The sequence below is a fragment of the Euleptes europaea genome, chromosome 1, assembly GCF_029931775.1.
Source record: "Euleptes europaea isolate rEulEur1 chromosome 1, rEulEur1.hap1, whole genome shotgun sequence".
Classification (NCBI taxonomy): domain Eukaryota; kingdom Metazoa; phylum Chordata; class Lepidosauria; order Squamata; family Sphaerodactylidae; genus Euleptes; species Euleptes europaea.
In genome coordinates, this window is record NC_079312.1 from 428,657 (window position 1) to 447,293 (window position 18,637).

Consider the following 18,637-nt stretch of genomic DNA (forward strand, 5'->3'; position numbering starts at 1 on the left):
GAACATCTATTATGACCATTAAGACCATTTCTCACCCTAGGCCAAGGGACACTTTCCCCCGTGTGCTTTTCAAAGGGCTGCACAGGAAGCCAAAATTCAACTGGTGCAGTATTTCCCCCACACACAGGGGGGCCGGGATGGGGAGAACTCTGTAGCAGAGTGGAAGAAGAGGGGCTGTCCCAGAGGAAAAGAGCCAGCGGTTTCCCAAAGCAGACCCTGATACCGACCCACGTCCCACAGGCTCCTTCCTGGTCTAACCCTCCTCTGCTCCACAAATCAGGGATCCAAGTGGTGTGAATTTCGCTCTTCCCTCCCAAATGTGGTTTCTCCCTCCCCCCAAATGCCAGCTGTTCTGCCCCCCAATTCACTCTGTTTGCCAAAATGCACAAGAACGGGCAGCACAATGATGGGTAACCCAGTCAAGTCAAGCCCTGTGGGTGTCAGCGAGGGCGTCCAGTCGAGCCCCGGATAAGCAGGCTCCGTGTCTCCTTCCCACCCACCATCCACCCACCCACCCCGTTCTCACTCCTTTGATCCCCAGGCATTAGCGTTTCAATAGAGATCCGCTGTGAGATCTCTGGCGCAGCGGAACAATGCCTGGGAGCCCAGGGATCACCCGGACGTTTGCTAATCAATTTCACCAAGAGGTTTAGTAGTGGGCAATCACCGGCAAACACTTCCTTATTGTCACCTTGTATCCTTTCTCATTCATAACATCTCTGCTGTCGCTCACCCTTTCATGTCCTACCAATGATGTCATCAAATGTACTGTATGTTCCCTATAAAAATGACCAGTATTTCCCCCACCTGTATTCTGACCTTAAGTTTGTATAGACCTACTGACCTGTTTGCTTTCTTAATAAAACTTTAAACTCTCTGCAACGTCTGGAGTGAAGTTTACTATTACTGAGATGCAACGAGGTACTGAAGTCTGACAGTGGGCCACTCAGGTACTTACCTTTGCACCACGAGGGCCTGGGTAGCCAATCGTACCTTGAGGACCAGAAGGGCCCTGGAAGATAGGGAGAAAAGCAGGAAGGAGACCGATTTAGAAGCACAAGGATGACGGGGAAGAGGAATCGAGCCCCTTTCCCCAGAAACTTTCTCCCAGAAGGGTCTGCCTTTTTCTTCCCACCCCACCTGCAATCTGACTTTTAAATGCTTCACGGCAGACAGAAATCCAATGGGAGTAGCTTTCCCCCATCACTTTACCTCTATGCCAACAACAAAACCCGCTGAATTTCTACTGACTGGTCAGTTGTGAAAAAGGCACAGGAGCCCTGCCAAGAGAAAGAGGTGGGCTGCTGGGAATATTTCTCTGCTCCTGAAACAAGGGCCCCGTGTTCCTCCACACCACAACGAGAGAGAGAGAGAGAGAGAGAGAGAGAGAGTGTGTTTGTGTGTGTGTGTGTGTGTGGAGAAGTGCACACAAGCGCACAAGTGTGCACAAGGCCCTAAATCCGTGGCCCAATTTGCGTGGGCGTGCTGCCCCCTGGTGGGCAGAGCAGGAGGTAGGGTGGTCCGCTCAGGTGTTCATTCTCCTGCTCCCTGGTGGCTGGAAGGGATGCCTCACGGGGCAGGTGAGAAAAACAGGACGTGGGAACGGGCCTCCGCCTCTCCGCTGCGCTTGTGAAATAACCTTCTCTGTGCCTCTGCCGACACCCCCTCTCCTGCACTGCCTGAAATTTAAGGCCAGGGAGGCACGGTGGTGCCTCAGTGCTCATGAGCATCGGCATGGATGCGCAGCTCTAGAGAAAGATGCGCATCCGTCCGCCTTCACAGAGACTGAAGTTCTAGAGACTCCCGGGGTGTGTGTGTATGCAGGTGAACCTTGATGGAAGAAACTTCTGGCATCTGACTGTATTTCCTCAAGGCATCCCCTAAAGGTAAAAAAAGGGGGCCAGGGACCAGAATACGGAGACCCTTCCTGGTAAACGGGTCCAGCAGGAGCACTTGCTCGAGGAGAAAACCCCTGCAAGGGGGCCAGTCCACTCAGGCCCTGCGTTTTGACCACCAGGAAGCCCCCGGAGTCGGTACCTTTGCTAAGTGTGCCCGGTTGCGGGATCCTGGCAGCCTTTTCACTATTCTGACCCCAAGGCATAGCCTTTCACGCATGTGCCTTCAAAGGGATGACTTAATAGAAACAAAAAGAGGCTCCCAGGAAAATATAAGCAGAAGCGGCAGCCCTGGAAGAGAAGCACATGCCAAGGAGCGTGCGCACCTCTGGAGCGAGAGCTGTGTTGGCCGTTCTTGCCACAAGCCCAGCATAGCATCTCGTGGCTCCTTCACAATGACTGGGGCGCCCGGGGCCTGCCTCGTAACCCCGCTGGCACCCGAGGGGGCCCCTCTAGTCCCTCAGAGCCACCCTCAACTGGCCGGTCTTGGCAGACTTCTGTGGCACCGTCAAAGCCCCACCAGGCCCGGGAAGTGCAAGACGGCCCTCGCAGGGCTGGCTGCACCCTTTCCGACCAGCGCGAGCAGGAACAGATCCATGCTGACCCCACCCCCCTAGCCCCCACCAGGGGTGGCTTCTTCTGCACAAAGAGAGATTTGACCCTCAAAAGCTCATACCCCGAAAATCTTGTTGAGCTCTAAGGTGCTACTGGGTTCGAATCCAGCTGTTCTTTAGCATGGGATCCTTGCCTCTCCACCTGTGGGGCCGGTCGGCCACCAAAACTCCCCTTCTAAAGGCCAGGCACCAAGGGACTGTGGCTCAGTGTCAGAGCACCTGCTTGGCATGCAGAAGGTCCCCGGATCAATTCCTGGCAGCATCTCCACTTAAAAGGACCAGGCAAGTAGGTGATGTGAAAGACCCTTCTCTGCCTGAGACCCTGGAGAGCCACTGCCAGTCTGAGTAGGCAACTCTGACCCTGATCGGACGGAGGGTCCGATCCACTACAAAGCTGCTTCATGTTTGTGTTCACGTGTGCCTCACTCCGTGTAGGGAAAGTCACCGTTCTCACCACACACAAGATTATTTCCAAATGTGCCTTCCCCTCTCTGGATGGTTGGTTTGGAAGGGGCTTGGTTGTGTGGATGCCCCCGGGCATCGGCGGACAGCAGCCACGGGACAGCCTCGCCATATGGAAAGCTGGCAATCGCTCTTGGTGCGCCCTCCCAAGTCCCAGAAAAGCCCAGCTGGGGAACGAAGTCTTCGGAAGACACCTTCAAAGGCCGGCTACTTACCTGGTTTCCTTTGGTTCCAGGGTGACCCTCTTTCCCAGGGTGGCCCTAAGAGAAGAGAACGGGAGGGAGGGAGGGCGTTGGTACACTGCACACGGACTCGAATTTGGCCTGAGGGCTTCCTGTTCAAAATGGCTTCCAGGCCATATAGAATCCTAGAGTTGGAAGGGACCACCAGGGTCATCTAGTCCAACCCCCTGCACAATGCAGGAAATTCACAACTACCTCCCCCCTCCACACACCCCAGTGCCCCCCCCCCACTACTCCATGCCCAGAAGATGGCCAAGGTGCCTCCCCCCTCTCATCTAAGGTCATAGGTCATAGAATTAGCACCTGGGCACCTCCTGATCAAAACGGCCGCTAGGCCAGAGTCAGCCCCTCCCTTCCCGCGTGGGATCCCCACCAGCTCCTTCTCTGTGTGGGGCAGAAGTAAGGTTGCCAACCACCTGGTGGGGCCTGGCATTCTCCCCACAATTATAGGACTGCTGTCCAGACTACAGAGATCAGGTCCCTGGGAGAAAAGGGGAGCTTCGCAGGATGGGGCTCTCTGGCATCACATCCCCGCCCAGCTCCCTCCCCTCCCCACACTCTGCCCTCCCCAAATCTCCAAGAATTTCCCTCCCAGAGCTGGCAACCCCAGGCAGAAGACAGGCACAAGAGACTGCTGGGGTGGGGTGGTGGTAGGCAGGTACTCACCGGGGGTCCATCCAAGCCTGGCATTCCTGGCAGGCCGGGTTTCCCTGTGGGGCCCTGAGAGGGAGAGAGGGAAATACACGTCAGGCCAGCAGTGGGTCGGCCCCCCAACCCAGGTGCCCCCACAGCAGTGGGGCAGGGCACACCTCACCTTTTCCCCTGTAGGCCCCATGGCCCCTTGCGGTCCTGGCAGTCCCTAGAAAGAATCCCAGAGGAAGACACAACGTCAGACGGTCCCGGCCAGCTTCCAATACCCCAACCCCTTAGACCCCTTCCCCCCGAGGACCCCAGAAGACCACCCTCAGGCGCAAGCTGAAAGGAAAGCCAGAATGGCCACCTGGCCAGTAGCGCCAGGGGCACCCGCTGACCATGCCCGAGGTTCCCGGGTCAATCCCCGGCACCTCTTTGGTTCTTAGAACAGACCAATTCCTGGCTTGTGTGTCTATCAGCAGTGGTTACCCAGGCTAAGTGGAGCCTCCATGCTCAGAGGCAGCCTGTGCCTTGAGACCAGATGCAAGGAGCCATGAAAAGGGAGGCAGGGCTGCCACCTTCATGCCCCAGTGGGGTATTCCTGCAGTCATTTGACCAGCCACTGTGGGAAACAGAAGCTGGTCTACACATAGGGTTGCCAGCCTCCTGGTGGTGGCTGGAGGTGACCTGGAATTACACCTGATCTCCAGGCAACAGGGATCCCAGAATCATAGAGTCGGAAGGGACCACCAGGGGCATCTAGTCCAGCCCCCTGCACAATGCAGGAATTTCACAACTACCTCCCCCCCACACACACACCCCAGTGACCCCTATCAGTGACCCCTATCAGGATCACTTCCCCTGGAGAAAATGGCCGCTTTGAAAGGTGGGGCTCTTTGGCATTATACCCCACTGAAGTCCCACTCCTCCCCAAACCCCGCCCTCCTCAGGCTCCACCCCCCAAAAAATCCAGGTGTTTCCCAACCTGGAGCTGGGAACCCCACCTAGGCAGCCCCTCTTTGCTCTGGCCCAGCAGAGCTCACCTTCGTCGGAGGCCCCCACTCACCTGCGTCCCTGGGGTTCCCTGCTGGCCGGGGGGGCCTGGCTCCCCTTGTGGTCCCTGGTTGGGGGAAAAAGCAAAGCGTAAGCCAGGGGTGCCCAACGTGGCACCCGGGCACGCCAAGGCGTCCGCCGACACCATTTCAGGTGAAGTGGGCAGGGCCAGGTAGGGCTTTCGCCCAGCAAGGATTCTGATTTGGCTGTGCAGATTTAGTAAAATGTTGCTTTGGGGGATCCACACGGTGTTACTGAAGTTAAGCTGTGGAAGTCGTTTCGTGGCCGGCTCCTCCTCCTGTGGCAGCAATCTTGCGGCAGCCACTCTGTTGCTCTGCCTGCCATGCCGCGGCCGATTCCCAAACGTGCCCGCAGGCTCAAAAAGGTCAGGGACCCCTGGTGTAAGCCCATAGAGCTGCCAGAGGGACCGGCCAGAGGTCTCCTCCTCAGACCGCAGCTCCCCGCATCAATAAAGAACCAAACAACCCGAGACGTCCTAAAAGCGGACGCAACCACCAGGCCTGCAGAGGAGACCCTTCAAGGCCAGCAAAATGGGACCTGGGAAGTCCTCCGTCCTCCCGTTTCTTACAATGCCTCCAGGCTGGGGCTGGGGCGAATGCCAGAGCCCTGGGGGCCACCACACCACCGGCCCCACTGGCTCTCTCTCGTTGTGCAAAAGGACCTGCCAGGAGAACCGTCCCCTTTTCTTCCAGGGGACACAAATATTTTTCTCCCCTGGGAGTTACTTGTGCCCCAAACGCCACGCAGGCTGGAAACCACTCTCCTTAATCCCGGAGGGGGGTTGTGGCTACTGAGGAGTGAGGGAAGAGCACTCCGCACATGCCCAGAGGTATGCACCAGCTTGCTTCTTTATATTCATGCTGAATAGGGTTACCAACCTCCAGGTACTAGCTGGAGATCTCCCACTATTACAACTGATCTCCAGCCAATAGAGATCAGTTTACCTGGAGAAAATGGCCACTTTGGCAATTGGACTCTATGGCATTGAAGTCCCTCCCCTGCTCAAACCCTGCCCTCTTCAGGCTCCGCCCCAAAAACCTCCCGCTGGTGGCAAAGAGGGACCTGGCAACCCTAATGCTGAACAGTTTGGAAGCCCCAAAGGACGGTTTCAGGGGAAATGTTCAGGGATGGGGGGGGAATCTTTCTGTGTGTGGCTGCCCAGGGAGGCTGCAAAAATATTCTTTGCGGAGGTTTTGCAGCCAAGATTTGGATATCAGATCAGTTTCAGACCACCTGGGCCTCAAGCAGAGAACAGGACTATCAACGCTCTCCTTTAAAAAAAAAATGCAAACACAATTTCTTTTTAAAAGGCAACGGCTTTGTTTCCACAATGCAGAAATCTCTTTTAAGAAAACAGCGGTGAGAAGTCTGGCCGGACACCAAACCTCCCCCCCCCCATGACACCGATACTCACCAGGTTCCCCTTCGGCCCGTGGGGCCCGTCCATGCCACGCACGCCCTGCCGAGACACGGACAGAGACGCAGCGGTTAGGGGTAGAACTGTGGGGGTCGCAACTCTGGGAGACGGCAGGCCCCCTCCCCAGGACTTACCGGTGGGCCTGCGATCCCTGGGGGCCCTTTGGGGCCGAGCAAACCTCGGGGTCCCTGTAAAGAGGCAGGGGAGAGAAAAGCGGGCCGTCAGAACCCCGGAGGAGAGGCTGAGAGGACGGGTCCTTCTTCCTGCCTACACAGACCCGCAAGCGCTTCACCTGGTCCAGAAGTGCTGGAAACAAACGGGAGGACCCCCCTCTCAAATGCTTCATTCTCCCGCCCGGACCCTGAGAGAGCACTTTGCAAGACGGCTCCGCTCTGAGCAAGGCAGGGTCCGGCTTGCGAGACCTTGGATCTGAGCCGTCCCACCTAGCGCCCGTCCCGTCAGGCTTTTCAAGACCGAGGGTCCTCCTTCTCCTCCTGGCAAAGCTCTGGTCAAGACACTCTGGCCCATCTCCTGGGCAAGATCCTCTGCTCGTTTGGCTTCAGGCTAATCTCTTTGAGTCTCAAATGAGGTTTGCACAACCTGCGAGATTCTCCTGGCGCTCGAGAGACGGAGCCTCCCGGGCCAAGGGGCTGGTATCTTCAACTGAATGAGCAGAGCACCATAACCGGGGCGGGATTCCATATTTAAATGATGCATTCAATATTTACTTCCTAAAGCGCTGAATGTTCTCCCTCCCTCACCCATGTATTTCATTTATGGTTATATTATTTTGTCTAAAAGCCTATGAGCTATGTAGACTTCCTTGAATAAATGAAACCGTGCCTGTAAATCTTCTGCCTGGACGGAAAAGACAGGGGCTCTGTCAGGGCTCCCAGGACTGAACTGGTCCTCTATAGAACTGAAAAGGGGGTTGGCGTCGTAGAATTGTAGAGTTGGAAGGGACCACCAGGTTCATCTAGTCCAACCCCCTGCACAATGCAGGAAATTCACAACTACCTCCCCCCCACACACACCCCTAGTGACCCCCACTACATGCCCAGAAGATGGCAGAGATGCCCTCCCTCTCATCAGGAAAGGCCATTGCGTGGTACATCTTATATCCTTGTGTGTTGCTTGGGAGGAAAGGGCCCCGATCCTTTGGATTTCCAGAAGCGGGAGGCCTTGGCTGAGTCCTAAGAAGCACCATGTTTCCCAGAATCCCTTGCAGGCACCAAGGGGTGTGGGGTGGCACCTACCGGCTCTCCAGGAAGCCCACGAGGTCCCACTTCTCCATCGTCTCCCTACGGGCAAAGAAAGGACCTCAGCGTCAAGCAGGCGTTCATCTAGTGGTGGTGGTGGTGGTGGTGGTGGTGGGATTTAGCTCAGAAAGGTGCCCCCACCCCACCAAGACAACTGCACTACGTCATTGGGCTTGAGAGACACCTCATCTCTAGGGTTGCCAACCTCCAGGTACTACCTGGAGCTCTCCTGCTATTACGACTGATCTCCAGCCAACAGAGATCAGTTCCCCTGGAGAAAATGGCCACTTAGGCAACTGGACTCTTTGGCATTGGAGTCCCTCCCCACCCCAAACCCCACCCCTCCTCAGGCTCCGCCCCAAAAACCTCCAGGTATTTCCCAACCCGGAGCTGGCAAACCCTACTCATCCCAAGGACCTCGATTTTCAGGGTTCTGGGGGAAAATACCAAGCTTCTAGTTCTCAAGACTGTGGAGAAAAGCTAGGGAAGTTATCATGAACGGGGCCAGGTGGGGTTTGGCTCAACTTCCACGGGCCGGGTGGGGGTGGGTGGGCCAGGATCCCGGGTCCCCCTTTGCTTTCTTCTGTGAATAGGATGAGCTGAATAAATTACTGAAAGCAAGTCAACCAACACCCAAATTCTTCACAGTTTGCATAAACCTAACATGGTTCCTCTGGGCTCAGCTGCCAAACTGGCACTCATTTCCATTTTATACTCACAACAACCCTGTGAGGTAGATTAGGCTGTGTGTGTGTGTGACTGGTGCAAGCTTGAACGGCAGCTGTGGATTTGAGCGGCAGCTGTGGATCTCCCTGATCCTAACCTGACACTCTAACCACGACTCCATGCTGGCAAAGTTCCCCCAGCTCCAATATTAGGAGTGAACGCTGCAGTGAATATATTGTAAGCAGCAATTTTTTTATCGACTGTTCATGTTGTCAGTGTAAACCCGAGATACCCACTCAGTGGGTCGGGAGCCCCACGTGGCTCTTTGACCTGCCACATGGGGCTCTTCTGGGCACCCTTTCCCAACATGGCACCCAATCCATGTTCCAGGGAAGTAAACAGGGCTTGGGGGTCGGTGGGCCGCTCGTGCCTTGAAAGAGGGATCAGAGAACATGGCAGCTGCCAGCCTCGTGCCAGGGATGGAGGTAAAGGATCAGGCCCTCTCCAACAACTCTCCCTCCCCTTCTCTGCTGCCCCTGTGCTCTCAGTCGGAAGGAGACCTTCCTGGCCGCAGAGAAGAGAGAGTGAAACCGCCGCTGCCATGGTGGGGCACCCAGGAAGAGAGAAAGCGAGTCACTCTAGGGCACGGCTGGATTTATTCCCCTTTCTCCCTGGCCAGCTGGCTCTCCTCCGGGAGCCCCTGCAAACGGACTCTCTCACAGCGGTTGCTGTGTGCGTGTTTGGTGGGGCGGCACGGAGGGCCCAGGGGAGCCAGGTGGCCCTTTCGGCTGATCCTCCCCCAGGGCCTTTTCGGCGCTAGCCCCAGCCTGGTGGAATTCTCTGTCTAGGGAGACCCGGGTAAATTGAGTTGCCAACCTCCAGGTACTAGCTGGAGATCTCCTGCTATTACAACTGATCTCCAGATCAGTTCACCAGGAGAAAATGGCTGCTTTGGCAATTGGACTCTATGGCATTGAAGTCCCTCCCCCAAACCCCACCCTCCTCAGGCTGCGCCCCAAAAACCTCCCGCTGGTAGTAAAGTGGGACCTGGCAACCCTACCTGTAAGACGGAGATGTTCTGCCAGGCCTATGGTTGAGGCAGCAACGGATTCCATCAACAAATTGGCTTCCCTTCCCTTCTCCTCCTCTTTCGCTTTATTTATGTAGCTCCTCTGCCTAAAATCTATGACGGGCTTCTCACCTTTACAACTTAATTTTATTGCAGTCGCAGGTATAAACTGGACGGCCATTTTAATCTGTATTATATGGGTGGTAAATTGTTTTAAACTATGTTTTAACGTACTGTATACGTATATTGTTGGAAGCCGCCTGAGCTCGTCTTGGGATGGGAAAGGGTGGGGTATAAATTGAATAAAAATGAATAAATAAATCATAATGGTGAACGGGGCTCTCCGTCAGTCCACGGAGTGAGGGCCCCACCAGCATAACCCCCTCTTCAAGCTGGCCGGTGTTTTGTGGTCCCCCTGCCCTCGTCCCCTGGGATAGTTTTTTCCATCCCACTAGAAGTCAGCAAGTCCCTGATTGAAATCCACCTCTGTCCCAACCTCGCCAGGTGGTCTCAGGTATGGTTGCCAACCTCCAGACTATCGAGATCAGCTCCCCTGGAGAAAATGGCTGCTTCGGAGGGTGGATTCTAGGGCATTTCACCCCACTGAAGGCTCCAACGCCCCCCCCAAATCTCCAGGAATTTCCCAAACCAGAGCTGGCAACCCTAATCAGGTGCCCCTTCTCAGCCTCACCCAGACCACCGTGCCACATGGAGACGAGACGGCCGGCCTACCTTCAGGGCTGTTGTAAAGATGACGACATGGGTACGTTTCTCAGAGCCCTCTCAAAGGCTGCAGAGCCGCTAGGCAGGGGCTGCCCCACTTGCCGAACAGTGCTGGATCCCCACCCCCATTCCATCAACCACCACCAATACTGACCCTCTCACCGTCTTCGCCGTGGGGCCCAGGGACGCCCTGGGAGCCGGTGTCACCCTGGCGTGGAGAGAAACAAAGGACGTGAGCCTGGGCTGGCCGGCCAGCGAGAGACACGCCGGGCCACCCTCTCCACCTGCAAACTCCCCCCCCCTTTCCCAGGAACTCCGGGGGCTGTCGTTCCGTGAGGGGCTCGTGGGACTTGGGAGCAGTTGCAAAAAATCCAACAGGTGCGTGCAGTAAGGAGGGGCGCTTGACCCGCTGAATTTCTGCCCCAGGCATGGGAGGCCAAATTGAGGGGGGAGAGGGGAAGCTGGCAGTCCTGGACAATTCCCAAGATTCCTGGGGGTGAAGTGATGTGGACGGCGCCCGTTTAAAACCAGCCTGGGTCTGCAGTGCAGACGTGGAGACATAGACAGAAAGTACGTTGGGGGGGGGATTCTCTGCAAAAATGGTGGGGGGGGTCCTGCCAATGTGACCAGCGTGAAGTGTTGTGGCAGCCAGACGCCACCAGGGGGCAGCAGACACAGAGCCGGCTCTGAACAAGTGTTGGTTCACAGACACGCGCACAACACACACACCCCGGGCACACACACACGGGGGGGGGGGGCAGGGCATTTGTCGGGAGAAGGCTCTAACTCCCTTGGCTTGGCGGAGCTGTTCACAGGGTGTGGCGGAGCGTGCAGAAGGCACCATTGGGTGGCTGTTGTTGCTGTTGTGTGTGTGCATGTGTGTGTGTGCACTGCCCGTTCCCACAACTTATTCCAAGGTTTATGACGACAGGGGGGTTGGTGTGGCTTGATGTGGCCACCCCCCAGACCCTCCGCACTTACCCGATGTCCCTTTTCCCCCGGCAGGCCTGGGAGTCCGTCAAAGCCACGGTCGCCCTGCAGAGAGAAAGCGAAGGGCCCTTTTCTTCATTGGTTGAGAAACCCTTTATCAGCCGCCTTTCTACCTTGCAGCACTCGGGGCCCAGAGCCCACCAGCCACAGAAAAGGGGCCAGCCAGCCCTCGTGACCCTCCGCCCTCGACTCCACCTGGCAGCTCCTCAAAACCCTGGCAAAGCAGCCACCCGGAGGGGGACTCGGGGCCCTTTGGCGGTGGGGTGCCGCCTTACCTTGGCGCCAGACTCTCCGGGCATGCCCCGGGCCCCATCAGCTCCAGCACGACCCTGTGGGGGGAGGAAGCAGGCAGACAATGAATGAGAGGCAGCCCGACCCCTTGCCCTCACACCCACTCCCCACACGTGCTCCTGGGTCCCCCCAAGCAACTTACCCGGCGGCCTGATTTCCCTGGCGGTCCGGTTAGCCCCGGGGCTCCCCGCGGTCCCTAGGGAGAGAGGGAGACAGACCCAGAGTCTTATTTGGGGGGCTCAGCTGGGGCTCCCGACCACTGACGTGCCCCGAAGAGGGAAAAGGGGGGTCGCAGGTTGAGGACTTGTGTGGACAGCAGCGTAGGGCAGAGTGCAGGATGGAAAGGCCCCGTGGCCGCGGGGGCCCAGTATCACAGGTGCTGCGGCTCGGGAGCTGTGCCCCTCAATTTCAGCTGCAGCTGATTCCAGTGTGAGTGGGGGAGCCAAAGGGGTGGGTTCTGGGCCAGGGCAAACATGCCAAAGGCCAGGGCAGGAGGGAGAGGGGGTGGCGCCTAGCTGGGGGATTGGCAGCTGCCACCAAGGATCCGCTTACCTGGGGACCAAAGTCTCCAGCTTCCCCCTTTAAGCCAGAGCTGCCGGGTTGCCCCTGGAAGAGAAACGCACGATGGTTACCTCTGCGGCAGAAAAACCCCAGCCCTCCCGCAAGCCAGCTCTGGCCACAGGAGCCAGGGATCCGACGCCACGTCCAGCGTGGCACTAGGAAAATGAGAGTCAGGGGGAAGGCCTCAACATTCCCCTCAACTTGTTGGTGATATACAAACCCTGCAGGGAGGTGGGACTTATCCCACAATGCCCTCCTCGCCCACTTTCCCCTCAGAGCTGGGTTTTTCTCTCGCCTTCACCAGCAAATTAGATAAAACTAATTTGAGAAATTAGTTGGCGACGGGACAGAAGGAACTCGGCTTTACCCTCATGACAAAGTAGAGTTTCGCCTACCAACGTTTCTTTTCCCTTTCCAGGATGAGGAATGGGAGAATGCAATTCACCTCTGGAGCAGAGACCCCACAACAGAGATCCCAAGGTTACGGCGTACAGTGGTGAGGAACGCCATCTGAAGACAGCTCACCTCCTTCTGCACTCCAAGGCAGCTGTACTGAACGTGCCAAGAGGAAATCTGGCTGCCTGGACCACAGTAGATCTGTGCATATTCCAGGGCAGTCAAGATGCCACCCTTTGGGGCCGTGCCCGGCACATTCAGAACAGCTGCAGTGGAGTGCAGAAGGCACTGCAGTTTAATAAGGCAGCTTTTCAGGGCAATAGTTTTCTTAAAGAGGGCCAAAGGTTATTTGAGAGAGTTCAGACACACACACAAACACCCCTACGGATGCCAAAGCTTCTGCCACATACAAATGTGTTACCTCCCCACCCCTTTGAACCCCTGATGGTCTCCTTGAAAGACCACCCACTGTTCATACCCACCAAGGGTCCAGTACGGCCAGTATATCCCATCGGTCCTGGGGGGCCGCGCAAGGCTAGCTGCGAGGAAAAAGAAGAGGGAAGGGGTTATCAGTCAGTCCGATAAAGCGGAGACCCCGATTTGAGGAGGGGTCCGGAGGGGTTTACAAAGGCAACAAGGGTTCTGCTCTAGAGAGGAAACCGTCCTTTCCTTTCTGGATTCAAAAGGGCAGCGTCCCCCCGTCTTTCTGCAAGGACAGAAAGCACGCCTTCTTTGGTGCGCTGAAGTGCAAAGCGAGTCCCCCGCGGGGGTTTGCGTCCTCTCAAACGAAGGGGGTCATGTCTGCACTACAGATGGGAGTTTCAGATTTCTGCTCGTCCTGTAAAGAGCTGAATGGCCGCCTAATAAACAAGGAGACGCCACAAGACGCTAAGCGAGGCTAAGCACTGGCATCGTTTTCTGAGACCGGGCCCGGCTGCATTGTTGAACGAGCCGAGACACGGATAGGGAACAGAGACGGCAGACAGAGTGGAAGGTAATTTATTCACGGGGTCAAGAACGCTTCTTGCTAAAACTGGGAAAGGCAGGCCCAGAGCCAGAAGAGAAAGGACGGGTGCTCACACAACGCAGGGAGGGATCGTGGTTCAAGTAAACTGCTACCACTAAAAACAGGCTAAAGCCACAACCTTGTTGATTATGGGGGAAATCACCAGGGATCGGAGTGGGACAGGAACCCTCAAGAAAATAGGACACACGCCCCACATGACCAGAGTTGTGAAGAGGATAGTACTGAACACACAACTGGGTCATAGAATCATAGAGTTGGAGGGGGACCTCCAAGGTCATCTAGTCCAACCCCTTGCACAATGCAGAAAATTGACAACTGCCCCCCCACACCCCAGTGACCCCTACTCCAGTGACCAGAAAATGGCATCCATCTTCCCCTTCTCTTCTTATGGGTTTGAGGTAATTTTCAGATAGCAATTGTGCTTGTTATTATTATTATTTTGCAATTTCTGTAGCTTTTACGAAAACAACAACAACAAAAATCCTAAGAAAGCAATTCTGCATCATAAAAAAAGGTAAAGGTCCCCTGTGCAAGCACCGGGTCATTACTGACCCATGGGGTGACGTCACATCTGGACGTTTACTAGGCAGACTTTGTTTTATGGGGTGGTTTGCCAGTGCCTCCCCCAGTCATCTTCCCTTTACCTCCAACAAGCTGGGTACTCATTTGACCAACCTCGGAAGGATGGAAGGCTAAGTCGAGCTGGCTACCTGAAACCAACTTCTGCTGGGATCGAACTCAGGTCGTGAGCAGAGCTTTTGACTGCAGTACTGCAGCTTAACACTCTGCGCCACTCTGCATCATAGCAGTGTCCAAAAAAGGCATTTGCTCGCACATGTTCTAGGCAAAGGATATTCCTCTTCTAGAACCAGGGAACTTCCTGGGCAAAGGAGAGATGCAGAAGGGGCAGCCCTTTGGGGGGGGGGTCCCTGTCACTGGCCCAGAGAGAGATCTGGCAAGCTCCACTTTAGCTGGGGCTCTAAATTGTAAACCTCTGTGTAGGAAATGAAGGCAGCTGACTTGGTGGGGGAGGCAGAAAAGGTGCAGCTTCCTCTCCATCCCACCCCCCATCCCACCCCCCGCCAGACTCACGCGGGCTTGCTGCAAGATGGCCTGAGCTTGGGCTTCCTGGGCGGACACCACGGGCCCCTTGTCCCCTCCGCTGCTCCCAAAGCGGAACTGGAGAGAGAAGGAAAAAGCGTCAGAGAAAAAGCCCCTTCGTGTCACATTCCCCCCCCCACTCCCTTTGCATTTGGTGGTCTTGGCAGTGAGGCCCCTGAAGGTGGAGGGACCCCGCAAGAGACCCCCCGCGGAGCCCACGGAGATTCCAGACGGGAGACATCCCACACTCGGCACCCCATCCTGAGCCGGCCTCCTGGTGCTCGTGAGATACCACCCGCGGAAAACGTCTTCTCCTAGGTCAGGCCCTTCTTGCAAGGCAATGTCTCCTCTGACTGGTGACGAATTTCTGGGGTCTTTCAACTGCAGATGCTGCACTGGGTTGAACAGGGAAAAACCACTGGACCGCCCTCAAATGACTTCCTGACATCACTAGGTGAGGCCACCAGACCGAGAAGTGACAGGTGAGATTCTCTCCGGAAGCCCTGCCCTGGGTGCCCCCACCTGCAGAGGTGAGGCAGGCAAGGACCAGAGGCAGGGCCTTCTCAGTGGTGGCGCCTGGCCTTTGGAACGCCCTCTCCCAGGAGGCTCACCTGGCACCTGCCTTCCCGGCCCTCCGGCCCCTGGCTAAAACACGTATCACTACTCTTTTAACGAAGGGTTTTTAAAAATCTCTCTTAGCTGTTTTATCGGCTGCTTCTGGCCTCAGAACCCTCCTGTGTCTCCACCTTTATGCCGGGCGATGTGTGGGGGAAGCTGTTTTTATGCCCTGAGATTTTCAGTGGTTTAATTCCATGGCATGTCGCGGTTTAAGAGTTTTCTTTTAGCTTTTTAGTGTTTTAACTGTAAAGCTGCCTCAACTGGAGGGGCCTGCCGGCACAGTTTCCCAATAAATAACCACCCCTTACTAAACCTCTTTCTAAATAATTTCCATTATTTAAGAGACTTTATTAGCTATGAAGTAAGATGCACCCTTTTCTTTTCAGTTTGTGTTTTTTTACTTATATATGCGGACTATTCGGTGACGGATTTCAGTTTTCATTTGCATGTTTTACATGAGGTTGTTTTTCATTCTAATGTTTGTTAGCCACTGCGAGAATCTATACGTGAGCATGTGTTTGCATTCTGTTAAATAAATCAAGAATTGGAAAAGGAATAAAAATGTTCCAGCATGGTGTAGTGGTTAAGAGCAGTGGACTCTAATCTGGTGAACCAGGTTGGTTTCCCCACTCCTACACATGAAGCCAGCTGGGTGACCTTGGGCTAGTCACAGCTCTCTCAGCCACACCTATCCCACAGGGTGTCTGTTTAAAGGAAAGGAAGAAAAGGAGATTGTAAGCCAGTTTGACTCTCCTTAAAAGGTAGAGAAAATCGGCATATAAATATCAACACTTCCTCTTCTACGTCTGCAATTTTGCAGAAGCTTTCGGCAGTTTTTACCGTCTTGCCCATTTTATAGATTATACCATTTCATTGTGTGGCTCTTCAGTTTTGTCCTATGCATTTTCTAATTCTGAAACCCAGTTCTTACTACATTTTACATATGTTGTGTATGTCGTATATATATTGTTGTATATTGTTTCTGTTGTATTGTTTAATAAATTATATACTAAAAAACAACACCTGAATTATTTGTCCACATAAATGTTCTTAACCAAATTCCAAAATGTATTTCTCTACCTTTAAGGAGTCTCAAAACAACTTACAATTGCCTTCTCCCCCAACCCCACAACAGGCCCTTTGTGAGGCAGGTGGGGCTGAGAGAGTTCGGAGAGAACTGTGACTGGCCCCAGGCCACCCAGCTGGCTTCATGTGGAGGAGGAGTGGGGGAATCCCTCTCATCTCCTGAGTCAAGCTGTGAAAAAGCTGGTGCTAGAAACTGCCCAAGCTGGCTGAGCATAGCACTGACTAACCAGTGCCTATGGTGTCACCACACACACACACACACACACACACACACACACACACGAGCATCCCTGTGGAATTTTTCACTTTGCAAGGAAAATACAGTCAACAATGAATGGACAAATATGCATTATTCAAAGAATAATTTTTATCATGCTGCCAGCCTGTCTGAAGGACGATAAAGGGGTGGGGGCGGCAGAGGGCTCAGAAAGCCCCGAAAGAGCCCCCAGTTTGCCCCACTGAGGAAACTCACAAGTCCAGATGGCCTGCACTCAAGTTTCCCCAGAGGTGCAAACAGTAGCTCCGCAGGGCTGTTTCGGGTCACGAAAATGGCCTGGGAGGGAAAGGCTGAACCCTCCCCACCCTTCCCCTCTTGCGCCAGTCAGAAAATGTGTGAATCAGTTCCCAGGAGCATCTCCTACGAGTGCCTCTCAGGAAACTGACCCCATATGGCTACTCAAGTGAGATTTTCCCAGGGCCCATCGACAGCCACCCCCCTCTGAGGGTTCATTGCTCTGCACATTTTCCAGCACGGGAGACGCATTTGTGCATGCGCCAGCAATGCCCCTCTGCCAATGAGACTGGCCAGCCCAGACAGCCTTCTACGCCAGAGAATAAAATCAGGGGCACCAATCCAAACCAGTGGGCGGTACAGAGTCGTCAACAGCATTCAGACCAGGAATGGGAAGGCCCAGGTGTCAATCTCCACTCTGCCACGGAAACTCACCTGGGGTCACTCATTCTCAGCCCAACTTACCTCACAGAGTGGTTGTAAGGATCCCGTGGCGGAGGGGAGAAACACGTTAGAGCAGGATAGAAACATACTCGATAAATAACTACATTGTGCCTAAAAAAGGAAAGCGCTGAGAAACCCCCAAAGTGGGGGGGGGGCGCACTCCAACCTCTCTGAACAGCCAAAGGTAGACTTAAAAGTTGCCAGACATCAGCGGGAGAGGCTTCCAGGGGCTGCACTGGAAATTATCCGACGGCAGCTTCGAAATCATCAGACTCGGACTCAACAGCGACTGGGAGTGGGCGGCTCACCGCAGAGGGTCGGCGCTCTGCCTTGTGGGTCTAGGGACGCTCCTCAGATCATCCCACATGGCCAGTTCATCCCCAGATGGGAGTGAACCACTCCGGCTTTGGGCCAGACTTAGGCCATTCATGCCTGGCTGTTTCCTCGCGGTCACACCACCAACTACTTCGGGGCTTTGCTTTGCTTGTGCTTGCATTTTCCGACTGTCAGAGGTCGCCTCGCTCTCCCCACGCATTTCCGGCATTTTGTCCACGTTTTCTGGATTTTTGTTTAGCCAGCATCCAGAAAACATGGGGGAAATGCACAGAAATGCGCGGGGAGAGCGAGGCAACCTTTGACAGTCAGAAAATGCAAGCATAGTCAAAGCAAAGCCCCGAAGCAGTCAGGGGGGTGACCGCGAGGAAACAGCCATATGCACGAATGGCTTCTGTTTTCACCTGAGCTCTGCAACTGAATGCAACATGCGAATCCCCAGCTCTAGACCATCCAAGACATTCAACCATCTCCGACTTACGCCATTCCATGGAACCCCTTCCTCAGGACCCCAAAGATACCCAGCCCAGCATCCAACCTTCTACCCCCCTACCCCCCCACCCCATGTCAGAGGCTCACCGGAAGCATCATGGAGGTGCCGGGGGGTCCGGGAACACCATCTGAGCCAGGGAGACCAGGACGGCCAGGGGAGCCCTGTGAAAGAGAGGGAATGGGTCAGGGGTAGAAGTCCTTACTGACCATACTTGCAAGTATGCAGAAGTAAACATGTAAAAAGGAAGCAAGAGAAAGAGACAGATATATTTTAATTAATGATGCCGAGTTGTTTTCTGTTGCCCCAGAAGGTCGGACCAGAACCAACGGGTTGAAATTAAATCCAAAGAGTTTCCGTCTAGACATTAGGAAGACTTTTCTAACAGTCAGAGCAGTTCCTCGGTGGCACAGGCTTCCTCGGGAGGTGGTGGGCTCTCCTTCCCTGGAGGTTTTTAAGCAGAGGCTAGATGGCCATCTATCAGCAAGGCTGATTCTGTGACCTTAGGCAGATGATGAGAGGGAGGGCACCTTGGCCATCTTCTGGGCATGGAGTAGAGGGTCACTGGGGGTGTGTGGGGGCAGGAGGTAGTTGTGAATTTCCTGCGTTGTGCAGGGGGTTGGACTAGATGACCCTGGTGGTCCCTTCCAACTCTGTGATTCTATGACTATGAATCCAGGAGCGCCTTAGAGGCCAACAAATTTTTCAAGGTGTGAGTTTTCAAGAGTCCAAGCT

General features: G+C 54.8%; 1 protein-coding gene across 1 annotated transcript in view; it reads right to left on the minus strand.

Moving 5' to 3' along the window:
• COL11A2 (collagen type XI alpha 2 chain) overlaps positions 1-18,637 on the minus strand; it is an 80,070-nt gene that overhangs the window by 31,908 nt on the left and 29,525 nt on the right. Inside the window, exons 13-28 of the mRNA XM_056866884.1 lie at positions 17,992-18,066; positions 14,412-14,498; positions 12,775-12,831; positions 11,888-11,941; positions 11,478-11,531; positions 11,320-11,373; positions 11,036-11,089; positions 10,209-10,262; positions 7,594-7,638; positions 6,472-6,525; positions 6,335-6,379; positions 4,913-4,966; positions 4,028-4,072; positions 3,880-3,933; positions 3,187-3,231; positions 959-1,012 (exon numbers count right to left, since the gene is read on the minus strand). Coding sequence (XP_056722862.1) covers positions 959-1,012; positions 3,187-3,231; positions 3,880-3,933; positions 4,028-4,072; positions 4,913-4,966; positions 6,335-6,379; positions 6,472-6,525; positions 7,594-7,638; positions 10,209-10,262; positions 11,036-11,089; positions 11,320-11,373; positions 11,478-11,531; positions 11,888-11,941; positions 12,775-12,831; positions 14,412-14,498; positions 17,992-18,066 — 885 coding nt within the window. The remainder of the gene's footprint in view (positions 1-958; positions 1,013-3,186; positions 3,232-3,879; positions 3,934-4,027; positions 4,073-4,912; positions 4,967-6,334; positions 6,380-6,471; positions 6,526-7,593; positions 7,639-10,208; positions 10,263-11,035; positions 11,090-11,319; positions 11,374-11,477; positions 11,532-11,887; positions 11,942-12,774; positions 12,832-14,411; positions 14,499-17,991; positions 18,067-18,637) is intronic.